This window comes from Stegostoma tigrinum, chromosome 5, assembly GCF_030684315.1.
Source record: "Stegostoma tigrinum isolate sSteTig4 chromosome 5, sSteTig4.hap1, whole genome shotgun sequence".
Taxonomy (NCBI): Eukaryota; Metazoa; Chordata; class Chondrichthyes; order Orectolobiformes; family Stegostomatidae; genus Stegostoma; species Stegostoma tigrinum.
This window is the reverse complement of record NC_081358.1, coordinates 8,106,578-8,125,214: the sequence shown is the minus strand read 5'-3', so window position 1 is coordinate 8,125,214 and position 18,637 is coordinate 8,106,578. Positions and strand designations below refer to the sequence as shown.

The 18,637-nt window shown below is 41.9% G+C and overlaps 1 protein-coding gene across 6 annotated transcripts in view; it reads left to right on the top strand.

The window, feature by feature from the left end:
- The window catches only part of pdcd6ip (programmed cell death 6 interacting protein), an 88,925-nt gene that overhangs the window by 51,592 nt on the left and 18,696 nt on the right, over positions 1–18,637 (top strand). For 4 of the 6 annotated variants that reach the window (XM_048530216.2, XM_048530215.2, XM_048530219.2 and 1 more), the window contains 5 exons: positions 248–379; positions 5,774–5,996; positions 7,521–7,644; positions 17,040–17,217; positions 17,609–17,720. In XM_048530216.2, coding sequence (XP_048386173.1) covers positions 248–379; positions 5,774–5,996; positions 7,521–7,644; positions 17,040–17,217; positions 17,609–17,720 — 769 coding nt within the window. The remainder of the gene's footprint in view (positions 1–247; positions 380–5,773; positions 5,997–7,520; positions 7,645–17,039; positions 17,218–17,608; positions 17,721–18,637) is intronic. The other 2 variants (XM_048530218.2, XM_048530220.2) reach the window with 1 other exon arrangement.

Genomic DNA, 18,637 nt, shown 5'->3' with positions numbered 1-18,637 from the left:
TGTTGCCAGAATATTACTAAGTGTGCTTTTAGCAAATAGTTTATATTTAAAGGATACAGTTGTTTTCTTCCTTCAAAATTCAAGCCATTCATAGTCACTTGACTGCCCAACTTACATTTCAAATGATTAATCTATCTGACTTTCTAAAAACCATTAATGTGTTTCTAATTTCCTCTCTTTTCTCCTTCTCTTTCCTTCTTCCCTTGTTGTCTGTGGTTGTTTGTGTTTGGACTTCTCCCCTGGTCAGTATTTTTATTTCCAGGAGGTGCTACCTGTTCTTGCTGCAAAACATTGCATGATGCAAGCCAATGCAGAGTATCATCAATCCGTTCTTGCTAAACAACAGAAGAAGTTTGGTGAGGAGATTTCCAGATTACAGGTAAGTCTATATATACCTTAAATGCATGGTTCAGTATTTTTCCCCTTTATTTTAAGAGAAAGTAACTTTCAATGTCTTTGCAAAGCACCATTATAAGAGTGAGAGATTATATATACACACCTATCCCATGAAATATGAAATGGGTTTAGTCAGTCAGGTGGGCTGGAATCAATATTTGCAAAGATTTTGACCAAGAACTATTTTAAAAAGATCCCCAGTAACTGCCATCTCACACAAGCGTTGTTCTGTTTGAAGTTAACTGCCCGCTGCAGTGCACGAACTCCTGTAACCCTATTAAGAAATGTTTACCATTAAGTTTTGGTGTTTCTCTCCAATTAAAGAATACATTTCCTAGTTTGAGATTTTTTTCATGTCTCTGCAATTAAACAAAACTCCCTCTTCACTCCTTCACAGGACATAGCTTTAAATTGAGGGGTGATAGATATAGGACAGATGTCAGAGGTTGGTTCTTTACTCAATAGTAAGGACATGGAATGCCCTGCCTGCGACAGTAGTAGACTTGCCAAGTTTAAGGGCATTTAAATGGTCATTGGATAAACATATAGATAACAATAGAATAGTGTAGGTTAGATGGGCTTCAGTTTGGTTTCATAGGTCAGTGCAGCATCGAGGGCCAAAGGGCCTGTACTGCGCTGTAGTAGTCTACGTTCTATCTCTGTAAATGATGACCCCATTAACCATGCCATCTCATATAACCTTTCTGCATCCTTCATCTTCAACTCAGAAAAAGCCATTTATGATTTGTAAGAATTTTTGCTCACTTCTTTCTGCATCTGACATAGGGTTGGAGGCAGGGGGACCTGTCTCACCATTCACTTACACCAATACTTTATAATATGATCTAGCCTTTGACCCATTCCTCTGTTTTTGTGCTGTTTAGTCTGCTCAGTGACACCCTGCCTTTGCCATTGTGTTCAACAAAGTACTTTCTCTCTCTGACTTTGATGCTATTTGATATGGCCTTACGTTAGTTTAAGTCCAAGGATTGAAGACCTTAATGTTACCCACATGTTTGTTAAAATTCATTTAACAAATTATAGCCAACTGCAATCCAAATGTAACCACAGAGATCTTTTATTCATTGCCAACTATCCTTTCATGCCCTTCAACAAATGCGAAGAATTCTGGGCCTTTGTTGTCATTGAGATCATCTATTCATTGCCTCACCATCCCCTGTCCGTGCCCACAACACATGCCAACATTCCCATAATCTTTGCTTGAGTATTTCTTAGTTTATTGCCTATCTTCTCCAGTGCTTTGTTTTAACTTGTCCAATGCATTTCACTTCTAAATGTTTTCCTTTTTATCAGGAGAGGAGTGATTTTTTTTTTTCCCCCCCGGATTCCACAAGGAAATCTTGGGATGATGTATTTTGCATCCTTGTTGTAATATTTGGGTTGCACTTCACTCTGCAAGGGCAATACAGATATTTTGTGCATTAAATTGTGACTGCTATTTGACATTTTTGAAGTCCTCCTTAATTAGTCTGCTTAAAATTTTTGAGGGCCCCTGTTATACTCATCTTTGCCTTTCAGCTGATTATATATTCCTATTTACATATTCTTTTTAATATCAGGCACATTTATTTTGTGAATAGGTATTCTATGTGGCATTTTATCATATGCCTTTTAAAATCAAAATTTCCACCTACTGCAAAATCATCAATCCTCTCTATTGCTTTATCAAATTAATTTTTAAAAACTCATTAATCACAAATTGCCTTTAACAAGTTTGTACTGGCTTTCCCTTATTAATCGGTATTCTCAAAGTGAAAATTCTTGTATGGACAGTAATCTCTAGTAGTTTCCAATGATGGCATTTATGCTGATTGGCATCTGGTTAACAGGTTTACTCTTTTTGCTTTCTGCATGTAATATTGTCCATTTTCAGACCTCACTCATAATTGTAATATTCAAGGAAGATTAAATATTTTGGCCAGTGCTTCTGCCATCTCAGTCTTGTTTTTCTTCTCTCTCTCCCTCCCCACCCCCAGCAAGAATGCCTGTCATTTTGAAGCCTGAGTGCACTGTTAGAATAACAGTGGGGTTTGTAAAAAAAAAACTTGTACCATGAAGCCTGAATGAGGCCCAAGTCACCTTAACCTATATCTCATTTGAAGTCTGGAAGCACATTTTCCACTGTGTCTGAACAGACTAGCCATCTGGTGAAGAGAAGGAGATTGCTATGGCAATGCAAAGTACAGTTTTCTAGAGTTAAGTGGGGTTCTGTGAGAAAGCAGAATTGGAAAACAGTCATGAACTAGGTGAATTGGCAATGCTAAATTGCCCCAGAGTATCCAGGGATGTACTGGTTAGGTGGATTAGCTATTGTCTGAAGGGTTGTGGGGATAGGTCTAGATAGGAGACTTAGAGAGTCAGTGCAGACTTGATGAACTGAATGGCCTCTTTCCACACTCCTAAGGATTCAGTGATTCTACGATCATCTTGTTATTGCACCATTAAACAAATTCAAATTTATGAAACGTAAATAAAGGGGGTGGCACTGTGGTGAGCATTGCTGCCTTGCAGCATGGATCTGGGTTTGATTCCAGCATTGAGTGACCGTATGTGGAGTTACCATGTTATCCCTGTGTCTGTGTTGATTTCCGCCAGGTACTGTGGTTTCTTGCCACACTCCAAAGATACGTGGAAATTAGATGCATTGGCCGTGGTAGTTGTAGGGTTATGGAAATTGGGTGGGGGGTGTGTCTGCATGGGGCATCCCTCATAGTGTCAGTGCAGATTCACTGGGCTGAATGGCCTATGTGTGCATTGTAGGGACAATGAAATAAAAAGGAGTTATAAAGAAACTCGGCAGGTCTAGTAGCATCTATGGAAAGTATTTCAAGTCAGGTGCAACTGTTCTTCAAACACTTTTTTTAATTTTAGGAGATGATTGAATTGTGTGTTGTGATGGATGGATGTTGTAATCTTTGAGCAAGTTCAAAATGTGGTTCAGAAGGGATAATTGGCTTCTTAAATATGGTCAAGGAATTAATTGCCAAACATTCATTAAATCATGGGTCAGGCCTTAGGTGGAGTACTGGTGAAAATTTTGGGATTTGGGAACGACGTTAAGGCTTCAGTGAAAGTGCTGAAGAAATACCAGGATGATATGGAAGAAACAATTTAGTTATGTGGAGATATTAAAGAAACTGATTATTACTGACAAAGGGAGACTTTGTCTTAGCTTTTTGCTTTATAACTCCTTAAAACTGTTCACAAGTGAACAATGCTTTAAGGTACGCAAGAAGGATGTGCCCATTGGTTAGCAACTTGATTTTGGTTGAGACACTGCCATGGATAATGTACCAGTTAGCCGAAAGGATTAGTCAATGATATCAGTTAAAGGAGAACAGAGCAGATGGATGTATGGCTGGAAGAATAGTGTAGAAAAGAGCAGTAATTCTGGGAAGGGGCAAGGTGAGGTAGGAGATGGGATCGAACGTAATGTTAAAAATGCACACAACAAGCGTATTTCAATAATCATGAGTGATTTTAACCTATGCATAGACTGGGCAAATTGCATTAGCAATAGTACTGTGGCAGATGAATTCCTGGTGTGTGCACAAGACGGATTTTTAAGACTAGCACTTTGAGGAGAATAGATTTGCTTTGTGAAATGAAAAATGTTAATTAATACTATAGTTGTGAGAGGACATTTAGGAAAAAGTGATCATGACATGTTAGTATTCTTCAATGGGTTAGAAAGTGAAATAATATAATCCAAAACTAGAGATCTAAATCTGTCTGAAGGGAATGATAAAGGAATTAGGGATGAGTTGCTTATGATAAACTTGGTAGCCAATATTAAATTGTATGATAGTGGATAGGCAAAGGTAAATATTTAAGAAACTAAAGACTACATTGCAGCAGTTACACATGCCTTTTGGGGGAAAGAACACAACAGGAATAATAGTCCAACCATGGTGAGCGAAATAAATTAAGGATAGTATTAGACCCAAAAAGGAATTGTATGAAGTTGTGAGATAATGCACGGTACTCCACTTGAGGCCTGACCAATGATTTAATGAATGTTTGGCAATTAATTCCTTGCCCATATTTATGAAGCCAATGATCTCTTCTGAACCACATTTTGAACTTGCTCAAAGATTACTGAGTTAGGGCTATGAGCAGTTTAAAATTCAACAAGAGAAGACGTTAGTGCATGAAAGTAAACCTGCAAGGAAAATATAAAATGACTGTAAGGAACTAAATAAAAAAGGAAAAGATTAACCAAGCCAAATTGAGGTCCTTACAGGAGATTGAGAAGGGAGAACCAGGAAACGGAACAGAAGAAGGTAGCAGAAACTTTCCAGAAGTGCTAGGGAAGCAAGGGTCTTTTGGGAAGGAACTGAGTATTTGATTTAAAAAAAAAGGGTTTGTGAAATAAAAAGTTTGAAAATTGATAATCCCTAGGACCTGATGTTCTACACCCCTGAGTAGTAAATGAGGTGGCCATGAAAACTGTGGTTGCATTATCATTTTGTGAATTTGGGTTGATTCTGGAAGGAGACAAATGTAGCTCTAACATTTTAAAAAGTAAGGGGAGAAAACCAGGAATTATAGACTGGTTAGCGTAACATCTTTGCTAAGTCATAAAGAATGTGGTAACAGGACACTTTGTGTGTAATATGATTGGTATTACCTCAAACATGGATTTATCAAAGGGAAATCATATTTAATAAATTGTAAAGTTGGCGTTTCAGGTTGGGACCCTCTTTCAGAGGAGGGGTCCTGACCTGAAACCTCAATATTCCTGCTCATCTGATGCTGCCTGGTCTGCTATGTTTCACCAGTCCTGCACCATATTTTTTTTGTATCTTTGTGTTGCCTGCTAAATCCATCTTTTCTCCAACCCCACACTTGAACTATCCAATCAAAATACTACACCATCATAGTATTGAAGTTGACTTGGTCAAAGTCATAAATTATCTGTTTCTGTTTTGCATTCCCCCTCATTTTCTCAAACACTTTCCAATACTCAACATGATTGATTACTCCAATTCAAAATTTGCATCATTGTTGTAAACATAGGTGCTCATATACTCAGGATAATACCTTGGGTAGCAATCCTGTTTATTGCATGCCCAGTATATACTTTGGGTTTAATGTGAACAAATGGCGAAAGATAATGAAATGATTTTTTCAGTGATGTGTAATTAACCTTTTATAATACACCAATTCTAAAACTGGATTTGATGACACTGACCAATAACTTGTCAGATTGCTATAGTTTCATTCCTTACCTTTTCTTTCTTTGAATCAAAGGTATAAACTGCAGCCATAGTCTATAAGCATAATTTAAAAATCAAAACATAAAGTTTTAGCTACTTGAGAAATATGAACTCTGTTTTCTATTTCTATATTTCAGCACGCATCTGACTTAGTGAAGACAGTTGGCTCTCGGTATGATGAGTATATCAATGTGAAGGACCTGTCGGACAAAATTGCTCGTGCCTTAGCTGCAGCAAAAAAGGATAATGATTTCATTTACCATGACCGTGTTCCAGATGTTAAAGACTTGGAACCTGTAGGAAAAGCCACATTGGTGAAGCCTACTCCTGTCAGTGTCCCCATGAGTCAGAAATTCACTGGTAAGTTGACAGTGAGAAAATCCTTCAAAAGTGTGCACCTGAAACCAATCTTTTGTTTCCTATTTGGTAACTGCAGCATTATTGATGTTTTGAGAGGACTTGATAGAGTAAATAAGGGGAAACTGTCAGGGGCAAGTGGAAAAAAAATACCCTGTGCCAGCCTGTTGGAGACACTGCTAGACTCATACTGTAGAGGTACATATTCAAAAAGAATAGGTAGCTAAGTAAAGTTGGAGGAATGGCACTTAATCAAGGACACCATTTGTGTAATTCCTACAGATGACCTTGGTTCAGGTGATTAGGATGTTTGGGTGGCGATGAAGAATTGAAAGAAATAATTCACCAGCAGGATTGGTGTTCAAGCCCCCTAACAATGATTACAAAGCAGGACAAATTTACAAGAAGCAAAATGATAAAGAAATGGCAATAAGCATGGGTGACTTCAATAAACTGGAAGCATAAGATTGGCATGAGTAGCCTGGATGAAGAGTTTATAGACTGTTTGAGTTTATTAGAACAACACATTTTGGAGCTGACCACAATACAGGTTATATTAGACTTTGGTATTATGTAATGTGACAGGATTAATTAGTAGCCTTAGATAGCAGGGTCCACATGACTGAATTTCACATCCACTTTTGAAAGCGAGAAGACTGGGTCTAAGTCAAGTATTTTCTACTTGAGTAAGTAGAACTAGGTGGGCAGGACAGCCCAGTTAGATGAAGTAAACTGGCACACGAGTCTAAGGAACAGATTGATCGGATCAGTGATGTTTATTTCAAAGGGATATTTCAGAATAACGTTCCTATTAAAAGATAAATTATAATAGAAGGACTATCTATCATCCATGGTTACATAAAGAGGTTGTTCACTTTGGCCGGAGGATAAAATAGCAGAAGTGGTCTAGTGCATGAATCCAAAATGTTAAAATGTACTTAGCTTCCCATTAGCCTCCTTGATGATGGGCTATATCCTTTATTACAAGACGATTGAACATGAAAGCAAAGGTGTTACTTTTCAGTTATACATAGCATTGGTAAGACTGCATCCTGAATACTGTACAGGTTTTGTCTCCTTATTTAAGAAATGTTGTAAATGCTTTGGAGGTGGTTTGAGAGGATGTTTATTAGATTGCCTATGAGGATAGGTTGGATGACTTTTTCCATCTGAGTGCAGAATAGAGGGTGAATTGATTAAAGTGTATGAGTTTTGAGAGGCCTTGATAAGTGGATGTGCAAAGATATTTTTTGCTTATAGAACCCAGAGCTAGGGGTGTTAAATGTTGTAAATAAAGTAGGATCACTTTTACTATAGTGGCTACGTATATGTACAATAGTGACATTGGTTTCAAGTTTCTAAATGATGTTCGCTTGACCATTGACTGCAATTTTAGTAATCAACACACTTTTGCTCATCAAGATAATGTGCTATTTTGATAGCAGGGGTAATCACTCATATTTCTCAATTCGCACTTACTTTGGCTAAATTCCTAAGAATTTCTTTAATACTGACTTATTTATTTAGATCTGTTTGTGAAGATGGTTCCTTTGGCAGTGCAGCAAGCTCTGAGCGTATATAATCAGCGAAGGGCCGACTTAGTGAACCAATTAATAGCGCAGATGAGAGAATCCAGCAATCTAGCCAATGGGTAAGAGTCTATGATTAATATTGATTGCATTCTTTACCTGTACTTGGCACTACTTACTAATAATTTTGGAGTTTTGTTTGTTAAGCAGAGTCAAGAGCTCAAGCTGTTCTTTATCAAGTCCTGTATGATGGCATTGTTAATTCAGAATGCTTGTTTCCCTTAAATATTGCACTTGAATAAAAATCTCTATTTCTGCTGACATGATTATTTGATTTTACAGAGCTTGAGTATTGCTGAGAAGGCACATCTGGTCAAAGGTTTTCATGCACTCTTCAGGATGATTTGTAAGATCTAGTGGGCACCGATGAATAGAACTGAAGGGTCTATTTCCATGCTGAGAGTTGAGGGAAAATGAGACTTACACTGAGGTGTAAGTCCACCCAGATATCAACGAATACCAGTCACATTTGGACATTGAGCAGTTTTTCCGCCACCTCCACCTCCACCTCCACGCTTACTTCTTTAATCATGAGCCTAACCCTTGGTCTACTGACCCCTTCTCCCGCCTCCAACACAAGCTCTCCTGGACTCCACATCAAGGCCTCCTACCCGCCCTCGACCTCTTCATCTCCAAATGCTGTAGAGACATCATCAATCGCCTCAACCTCTCCACCCCTCTCACCCACTCTAACCTCACCCCGCAGAACGTGCAGCCCTCCACTCCAATCCCAATCTCATCATAAAACCCATGGACAAGGGAGGTGCAATTGTAGTTGCACTGACCTCTACGTCGATAAGGCCAGACGCCAACTCTCCGACACCACCTCCTACCCTCCCGTAGATCAGGACCCCACCCCCGAGCACCAAACCATCATTTCCCAAACCATCCGCTGCCCACCCATAGCCTCCAACCTCATCATTCCCCAACCTCGCACCACCCGCTTCTACCTCCTTCCCAAAATCCCCACACCTGCCTGCCCTGGTCGACCCATTGTCTCTGCCTGCTCCTGCCCCACCGAACTCATCTCCACCTATCTGAACTCCATTTTCTCTCCTTTTGTCCTGGACTCCCTACCTACATCCGTGACACCACCCACGCCCCCCACCTCCTCCAGAACTTCCAATTCCCCAGTCCCCAACATCTCACTTTTACCATGGACGTCCAGTGCCTACACACCTGTATTCCCCATGCAGATGGCCTAAAGTCCTCTACTTTTTCCTGTCCCACAAGCCTGACCAGTCCCCCTCCACTGACACCCTCATCCGCCTAGCCAAACTCGTCCTCACCGTCAACAACTTCTTTCAATTCCTCCCACTTCCTACAGACAGAGGGGGTGGCCATGGGCACCGGCATGGCCCCCAGCTATGCCTGTTGTCGGTTACTTGGAACAATCCCTCTTCCGTACCTCTGGCCCGAAACCCCATCTCTTCCTCCATTACGTTTATGACTGTATCGGTGCCGCCTCGTGCTCCCACGAGGAGCGCGAACAGTTCAGCCACTTCACCAACACCTTCCACCCCAACCTTAAATTCACCTGGACTATCTCGTAACACCTCCCTCACCTTCCTGGACCTCTGTCTCCGTCTCGGGCAACCACCTAGAAACCGATATCCATTTCAAGCCCACCAGCTCCCACACAAAATACATCTCCCACCCACCTTCCTGCAAAAATGCCATCCCCTCTTCCCAATTCCTTCGCGTCCACCACATCTGCTCCCAGGATGAGACCTTCTTCTCCTGTACATCTCCGATATCCTCATTTTTCCAGGGCCACAACCACCCTCCCGACCATGTCTCCCATATTTCCCGCAACTCATCCCTCACACCCCGTCCCTGCAATAACAACCAAGAGAGAATCCACCTCGTCCTCAAATACCACCCCACCAATCTCTAGATCCAACGCATCATCCTCCAACACTTCCGCTATCTGCAATCTGACCCAACCACCAAAGATGTTTTTCCCTCCCCACCCTTGGCTGCTTTCTGGAGGGACCGCTCTCTCCGTGACTCCCTTGTCCGCTCCGCACTCTCCTCCAGCCCCACCACACCCGGCACTTATCCCTGCAACTGCAGGAAGTGCTACACCTGCCCCCTCACCCCCATCCCAGACCCCAAGAAAACTTTGCACATCAAGCAGAAGCTCCCTTGCACATCTGCTAATGTATGCTGCATCCGCTGTACCCGGTGTAATCACCTCTACCTTGGGGACAACAAGCGGAGGCGTGAGGACCGCTTTGCAGAACACCTATGCTGGGTTTGCAATAAACAGCTGTGCCTCCCAGTCGTGAACCATTTTAACCCCCTCATTCCTCAGACAACATGTCCATCCTGGGCCTCCTGCAGTGCCACAACTATGCCACCGGAAGGTTGCAGGAACTGCAACTCACATTCCACTTGGGAACCCTGCAGCCCAATGGTATCAATGGATTTCACAAGTTTCAAAATCTTCCGTCCTCCCACTGCATCCCAAAACAAGCCCAGCTGTTCCCACCTCCCTAACCTGTTCTTCCACTCACCTATCCCCCCCCGCCTCCCATGTCAAGCCGCACCTCCATTTCTTACCTACTAACCTCATCCTGCCCACTTGACCTGTCCGTCTTCCCTAGACTGACCTATCTCCTTCCTACTTCCCCACCTACACTCACCTTTACTGGTTCCGTCCCCACCTCATTAACTTGTCTGTCTCCCACATTCTCCCCGCATCTGCATGGGTTTCCTCCGGGTGCTCCAGTTTCCTCCCACAGTCCGAAGATGTGCAGGCTAGGTGGATTGGCCATGCTAAATTGCCCGTAGTATTCAGGGGTGTGTGGGTGATAGGAGGATGGGTCTGGGTGGGATGCTGCAAGGGGCAGTGTGGACTTGTTGGGCCGAGGGGCCTGTTTCCACATTGTAGAGAATCTAATCTAAGCTCATCTCTCCACCTATCTTCTCCTTTATCCTTCTTCAATCTGCCTTCCCCTCTCTCCCAATTTATTTCAGAATCCTCTTCCCCCTCCCCCATTTCTGATAAAGGGTCTAGGCTCGAAACTTTAGCTTTCCTGCTCTTCAGATGCTGCTTGGCCTGCTGTGTTCATCGAGCTCCACACCTTGTTATCTCTAACACTGAAGTGTGTCCTGATTGTTTTGTTGCCATGTTAAAGCACCAGCTTATGAAGTCTGAGCTTTGTTTACTTGACCAAATATGGTTGTCCCGAGAAATGATATCGAGAATGGAATAATTCTGAATGTCTGAGGAATGATGCTGACAACCAGCATTGGATTAGTTGCAGTATGGCAAACGTGAGTGTCCTGGAAAGTTATGTGCGCGCAATGTGACTGTTTCAATTTAACAAAATCGGTGACAGCCATTCTCAGTACAGTTCGTTTCTAAGGGCACTATCTTGACTGATGAGAGCTACTCTGCCTGCTGTAAAATTTAAACAAAGCTGGCAGTCAACTGTGACTCTCAATTCTGTTCTTTTACCCTGATGTCTTTTTGTAAGGTATGATTTATCTGGTTTACATGCAAACAGTACTTTTCACTGTATCTCAGTACATGTGATAATAGGTCCAATCAGTCATCATTTAACTAGTGCATTCTCCATGGCAATGCCTCTTCCAGATCTGGGTGCATTTACCAACGGATTTGCAGTCTCTTCTCATACAGTACAAATGTTGCTTTCCTTTGACTCTGTTTTTGTGACTTGTCCCAATAAGTGCAAAACAAAAAAGCTTTGACAAGATAATAAAATGTGAGGCTGGATGAACACAGCAGGCCAAGCAGCATCTCAGGAGCACAAAAGCTGACGTTTCGGGCCTAGACCCTTCATCAGAGAGGTCTAGGCCCGAAACGTCAGCTTTTGTGCTCCTGAGATGCTGCTTGGCCTGCTGTGTTCATCCAGCCTCACATTTTATTATCTTGGAATTCTCCAGCATCTGCAATTCCCATTAGCTTTGACAAGATGTATCTTTTTTGGCAATATGCAATTTATGCTTATCATTCCAAGTTAACATTGCTTTTATGAGCATACTTTTTGAGTAGATGAACAGCTACAATTTAACGCTCAAAGCAGTGATTGCTTTAATTTTCTACACTGGGGATTAATACAGGTTAGAAACTTTTTCCTGTTTTCTTAGATGAACTCATGTCAAAATCTTGCATTTGTAACACATTTTGCTGATAACAATGGAACTTTGAAAATTTTTAACACAGTTGCATTTCCTTTATCTACTTCAAATCAATTGAAATTATTAATACCAGTTGGTCAGCTTTCTCTGACCCTTTCATGCATATTTTGTCAAGAAGTGTCTTTTCGATAAGCAAGACGAGAAAATCTTAACCGTTATAAGGAAGGGTCGCTGGACCCAAAATGTTAACTCTTTTTTCCTTCACAGATGCTGCCAAACCTGCTGAGCTTTTCCAGCAACTTTGTTTTTGTTCCTGATTTACAGCATCCGTGGTTCTTTTGGTATTTAAATCTCTGCTGTATTCTGGTTAGAATTTGGGGGAGCGTCGTTGCAAAACAAATGTGAAAAATATTTGTGCCTGAGTCAGTCATTATTTGTTTATTTGCAAAACTTAGTTGTACAGTGCAGGAAGGCTTGATTTTATGTTGCTTTCAACTAGTCTTCAAGGCAAAAATCGTCTCCTGGTTTTTGAGTAGGGATGGGAAACCCAGTCGTGGCTCCTGTCCTTGAGCTATTTTGTAGCTTGTGCTGGCAAGTATGAGTATGTATACATCAGGCCCAGTTGGATGTCATCTGTCCGATATAAACAAAAAGTTATCTACAAAAAGATTGATTGCAATGGATTAGTAATACCAGATAACTGCTGTTTGTGGAGATACCTTGTAATGAGGTGCTGTATTAAGAGTGGTGGAGAAGAAAAATCAGTTTCCATTCTACTTACGAAGACTCTCACTGGGCAAATACGGGGAAACCTCAGTCAGCAAAAACGAAAAGATCGGATTAATCTCAGGTTTGTTTCCGTACCAGGGACAAGTTGATCAATTAGCAGTAAATAATTATACCATGTGTATATAGTGTCATAGAGCATGGAAACAAACCCTTTTGGTTCAATTAGTTCATGCCGGCCATAATTCCAACTAAACTGGTGCCACCCGCTTGCACTTGGCCCAGATCCCTCCCAACATTTTCTTAGTTATGTACATAACTAAGTATCTTTTAAATGTAACTATACCTACATCCACCACTTCCTCTGGAAGCAAGAGTCTTCATAAGTAGAAAGGAAACTGATTTTTCTTCTCCACACCTAATACAACACGTTATTACAGAGTAGCTCCATGAACAGCTGTTGTCAGGCATTATTAATCCATTGCAAGCCATCTTTATCTAGAACCAGAAACAGTTATTTATCAAAATTCAAATATCAGCATATTTACCAAAATTCACTGGACTCTGGGGTGGTTCCCGCAAATTGGAAAACAGTCAATGTGGTTCCACTGTTTCTTTTTTAAAAATAAGGGTAGTAGACAAAAAGCGGGTAACTTATAGGCTAGTTGGCTTAACGTTGGTAGCGAGGAAAATGCTTGAATCTATCATTAGGGAAGAAGTAGCAAGACATCTGGATATAAATTGTCTCATTGGGAACACCCAGCATGGGTTCATAAAGGGTAGGTCATGTTTAACTGATTTGGTGGAAATCTTTGAGGACGTTACTTGCATGGTGGACACTGGGAAACCTGTGGATGTGGTGTATCTGAATGGCCAGAAGATATTTGATAAGGAGCCACACCAAAGGCTGCTATATAAGATAAAGTTGCACGGTATTACAGGTTAATAAAATGTGAGGCTGGATGAACACAGCAGGCCAAGCAGCATCTCAGGAGCACAAAAGCTGACGTTTCGGGCCTAGACCCTTCATCAGAGAGGGGGATGGGGGGAGGGAACTGGAATAAATAAAATGCATTATCCTCCGACACTTCCGCCATTTACAATCCGACCCCACCACCCAAGACATTTTTCCATCCCCACCCCTGTCTGCTTTCCGGAGAGACCACTCTCTCCGTGACTCCCTTGTTCGCTCCACACTGCCCTCCAACCCCACCACACCCGGCACCTTCCCCTGCAACCGCAGGAAATGCTACACTTGTCCCCACACCACCTCCCTCACCCCCATCCCAGGCCCCAAGATGACATTCCACATTAAGCAGAGGTTCACCTGCACATCTGCCAATGTGGTATACTGCATCCACTGTACCCGGTGCGGCTTTCTCTACATTGGGGAAACCAAGCGGAGGCTTGGGGACCGCTTTGCAGAACACCTCCGCTCAGTTCGCAACAAACAACTGCACCTCCCAGTCGCGAACCATTTCCACTCCCCCTCCCATTCTCTTGATGACATGTCCATCATGGGCCTCCTGCACTGCCACAGTGATGCCACCCGAAGGTTGCAGGAACAGCAACTCATATTCCGCCTGGGAACCCTGCAGCCATATGGTATCAATGTGGACTTCACCAGTTTCAAAATCTCCCCTTCCCCTACTGCATCCCTAAACCAGCCCAGTTCATCCCCTCCCCCCACTGCACCACACAACCAGCCCAGCTCTTCCCCCCCCACCCACTGCATCCCAAAACCAGTCCAACCTGTCTCTGCCTCCCTAACCGGTTCTTCCTCTCACCCATCCCTTCCTCCCACCCCAAGCCGCACCCCCAGCTACCTACTAACCTCATCCCACCTCCTTGACCTGTCCGTCTTCCCTGGACTGACCTATCCCCTCCCTACCTCCCCACCTACACCCTCTCCACCTATCTTCTTTACTCTCCATCTTCGGTCCGCCTCCCCCTCTCTCCCTATTTATTCCAGTTCCCTCCCCCCATCCCCCTCTCTGATGAAGGGTCTAGGCCCGAAACGTCAGCTTTTGTGCTCCTGAGATGCTGCTTGGCCTGCTGTGTTCATCCAGCCTCACATTTTATTATCTTGGAATCTCCAGCATCTGCAGTTCCCATTATCTCCGGTATTACAGGTAATGTATTGGGATGACTAGAGGATTGGTTGATGAATAGAAAGCAAAGATTAGGGGTAAATGGGTGTTTTTCTGGTTGGCGGTCAGTGGCTAGTGGTGTGCCTCAGCGATCAGTGTTGGGACGGCAGTTGTTTACAATTTACATAGATGATTTGGAGTTGGGGACTCGGTGTCGTGTGTCAAAATTTGCAGATGACACTCAGGTAAGTGGTAGAGCAAAGTGTGCAAAAGACACAAAGTCTACAGAGGGATATAGATAGTATAAGTGAGTGGGCAAAGGTCTGGCAGATGGCGTACCATGTTAATAAGTGTGAGGTCATCCATTTTAGTAGGAATAACAGCAAAATGGACTATGTTTTAAGTGGTAAAATGTTGCAGCATGCTGCTGTGCAAAGGGATGTGGGTGTCCTTGTGCATGAATTGTTGAAGGTGGATTGTAGGTGCAGCAGGTGATTAAAAAGGCAAATGGAATTTTGTCTGCCGTTGCTTGAGGGATGGAGTTTAAAAACAGGGACGTTATGCTGCAGCTATATAGGCTCCTGGCCAGGCCACACCTGGAGTACTGTGTGCAGTTTTGATCTCCTTACTTGAGAAGAGAGATACTAGCACTGGAGGGGGTGCAGAGGAGATTCACTTGGTTGATTCCAGGGTTGAGAGGGTTGGATTAAGAGGAGAGACTGGGATTATACTCATTGGAATTCAGAAGAATGAGGGGAGATCTTACAGAAACATACAAGATCATGAAGGGAATAGATAAGGTGAAGGCAGGGAGGTTGTTTCTGCTTGCAGGTGAAACTAGGGCTAGAGGGCATCGCCTCGTAATAAAGGGAAGCAGACGTAGGACTGAGGTCAGGAGGAACTTCTTCACTCAAAGGGTTGTGAATCTGTGGAATTCCCTACCCAGTGAAGTGGTTGAAGCTACCTCGCTGAATGTTTTGAAGGCAAGGCTGGATAAATTTTTGAACAGTAAAGGAATTAAGGGTTATGGTGACTGGTTGGGGGACGGGGGGGGGGGGGGAGTGGAGCTGAGTCTCAAAAAGATCAGCCATGATCTTATTAAATGGCAGGGCAGGCTCGAGGGGCCAGATGACCAACTCCTGCTCGTAGTTCTTATGTTCTTATCTGACAGGACATTCAGCTAGTATTCTTCCTATAACAAGGTGACCTGAACTGGACACAGTACTCCAGAAGAGGCCTTGCGAACGTCCGGTACAATGTCGACATAACATCCCAAGTTCTGAACAATGAAGTCAAGCGTGTTAAACACCCTCCTGATGCGCGTGCGCGCGCGCACACACACACACACACACACATTTGCGCACACACACACACACACACACACACACACACACACACACACAGCTACCCCAGTGTACAGGTGATGCACACATCAGCGAATTAAGCACCTGAATCCCTAAGTTTGTGTTGTACACCATTAGTCAAGGACTATTGTAATTGCATAAGTCGTGCCCTTCTCCCAAAATGTAATACAAGTTAAACTCCATTTGTCACTCTTCAGCCCATTGACCAAATTGATCAAGATCTCCTTTTATAATCTCGGATAACTTGCTTCACTGTCCACTATTCAATCAATTTTGGTGTCATCCATCAACTTTTGACGCATGCCTTCTATATGCTTATCGAAATGATTTATACAAATCCCAAACAAATGAACACTTGATTGATCCCTGTGGAACACCATTAAGCCGATTTTTGTATCCAGTTGGCAAGTTTCCTCTGAATCCTATGTGAGCTAACCTTGCCAATTAGACTACCATGTGGAACCTTGTAGAAAGCTTTGCTGAAGACCAAGCAAACAATTTCTACTGCTGTGCCGTCATCAGTCTCCTTGGCTAATTCCGAAAAAACTCAAATCAAGTTTGTGAGGCATGCTTTCCCTCTCTCACAATCATGCTGATTATCCATAAACATTCCTTGCCTCTCCAAATGTGTATAAATCCTCTCTTTCAGAATCCTTTTCAACTATTTTCCTAGCACTGAAATCAGACTCTTGGGTCTGTAGTTCCCAGGCTTCACTTTGCATCCTTCCTTAAACAAAGGCACAACATTCGCCACTCCCCTGTCATCCAGCACCTCACCCTTAGTTATGGATGATGAAAATATTTCTGCACATGGCCCCACAATTTCCTCCCTAATTTCTTATAGCATCCTAGGATACACTAGATCAGGTCCTGAAAATGTATCCACCGCCATATTTTCTAAGACTTCGCACACTTACTCTTCTGTAAATGTGAACTGTTTTCAAAGCATCAATATTTATTTTCCTAAGTTCTCTAGCCTCAATTTCTTTCTCCACAATAAAAACTGAAGTGAACTATTCAATTAATATCTCTCCCATCCCCTGATGTTCAACGCAAAGACAACTACTTTGATCTTTAAAGGGTCTTACACTCTCTTTCGTTGCTGTTTTGCCCTTAAATGTTTCCATACTTGAATGAGTAGTGTTTTTTTAATGCATTATTTCTTAGTGTGCTGGCCTCCTTAAATCTGCCAGCTGCCATAGAGGATGTTTCTGGGGACAACATTCCTCAGTCTATCTTGGAGAAGTCCAAAGCAGTCATTCAACAAGGTGGCCTACAGACTATAGATCAACTTGTCAGAGATCTTCCTGGACTTCTGCAAAGAAACAGAGAAATTCTTGATGAGGTAATTAATTCTCTTCCTATAATCTTGCTCTGCTTAATGTTTTTGTGCTTCGTTCTCAAATGCATTTTTTTTTCCTCAAATCTTAACAGCATTTACAAGACAGGCATTTGGGAAATATAGTATCTTATTAGCTGGTGTGCCTGAGATTTAAAAAAAAATTTTCTTCTGAAGTAAGTTGGTTTGTATTGTGAGAACTTGAAGATTTAGTGTGGTTAAATATGTTTAATTATTTACTTTGTAACTTGTGTAACTGTATGATTAATATAATTAAAATGGGTTGATTATCCATTTATAATTGCAGACAAAGTAGTCTTGTTTTCTATCTAAGAGTAATATGTAGCCTTTTATACCTAATGCAATAGTATTACATTTTCATGTGTATTCTTCTTAGGCAATGAAAATACTTGATCAAGAGGAAGTTACAGATAATGAACTGAAAGCAAAATTCAAAGAACGTTGGCAAAGAACACCTTCGAATGAATTGTACAAACCCTTAAGAACAGGTGAAAACAAACTCAGATTTCATTTTTAAAACTTTAGATAATTTCAGTGTGTCAGTAACCATGTCTTAAATTTACTGCCACAGTTTCTGAGGAGTTTAGCTGCTAAAACTGGAGAACTGACAGTGGTCTTCTGATATGGGAAGAGGCCTGATACTCAGCTTGTTTTGCTAGTACACATTGGGCTCATTGATGTCCCCAAGCAAGCTACATACACAGGAAATTTAATAATTTTGTCAGTTTTACCTTCCCTAAATTGGTCAGTGACTGACCAGAACCATACATATGTTGTCTTATACTTGTCAGTTTACTGAGTGAATGTATTTAGATATTTTTGTAGCAGGACTGATTTATGCTTCTTAGTGGACAAGAGATAAGACTGCCATAGTGTTCTCATTGCCACATTAGTTTTCACCCCACCAAACACTGCGAGTGAGGGTTTAGTAGTGTAGGTAAGAGGAGATGGCGGAATGTTGAAACTGACTAAGTATGCCTTAAACAATGAGAAAAAGGTGCATATTTTTCCCTTTTTTGATTTAACCATTAACTGTATCTGTCTGTCTTTGAGTGGTTGCTAAAATCAAGGACGATTGGGTTTAAATCATAAATGTTAATTAGATTACTTTGTTAAACTTTTCTGTGATGAAGTTACTGTATAATTATGAAATTAAATCTTTTGAAGCAATGAATCTGGTGTCTACTGTTAACTGTTCATAGCCTACTGTTTATTTGAAACCATTAGATTCTTTAAATGTTTCAATTTTAGTATGTTGTGAGTATGGAGGTAAAGAGGCTGATTTGATTTGGATCTCTGTGTTATAACATCTTCAGGAATCTGTAGAAATGCAAATGGAGGCCCCGTAATCTTCAATATTTTTTCGGGTACTATTATTTCTCGTGTAATCCCTTGCCTGTTACCC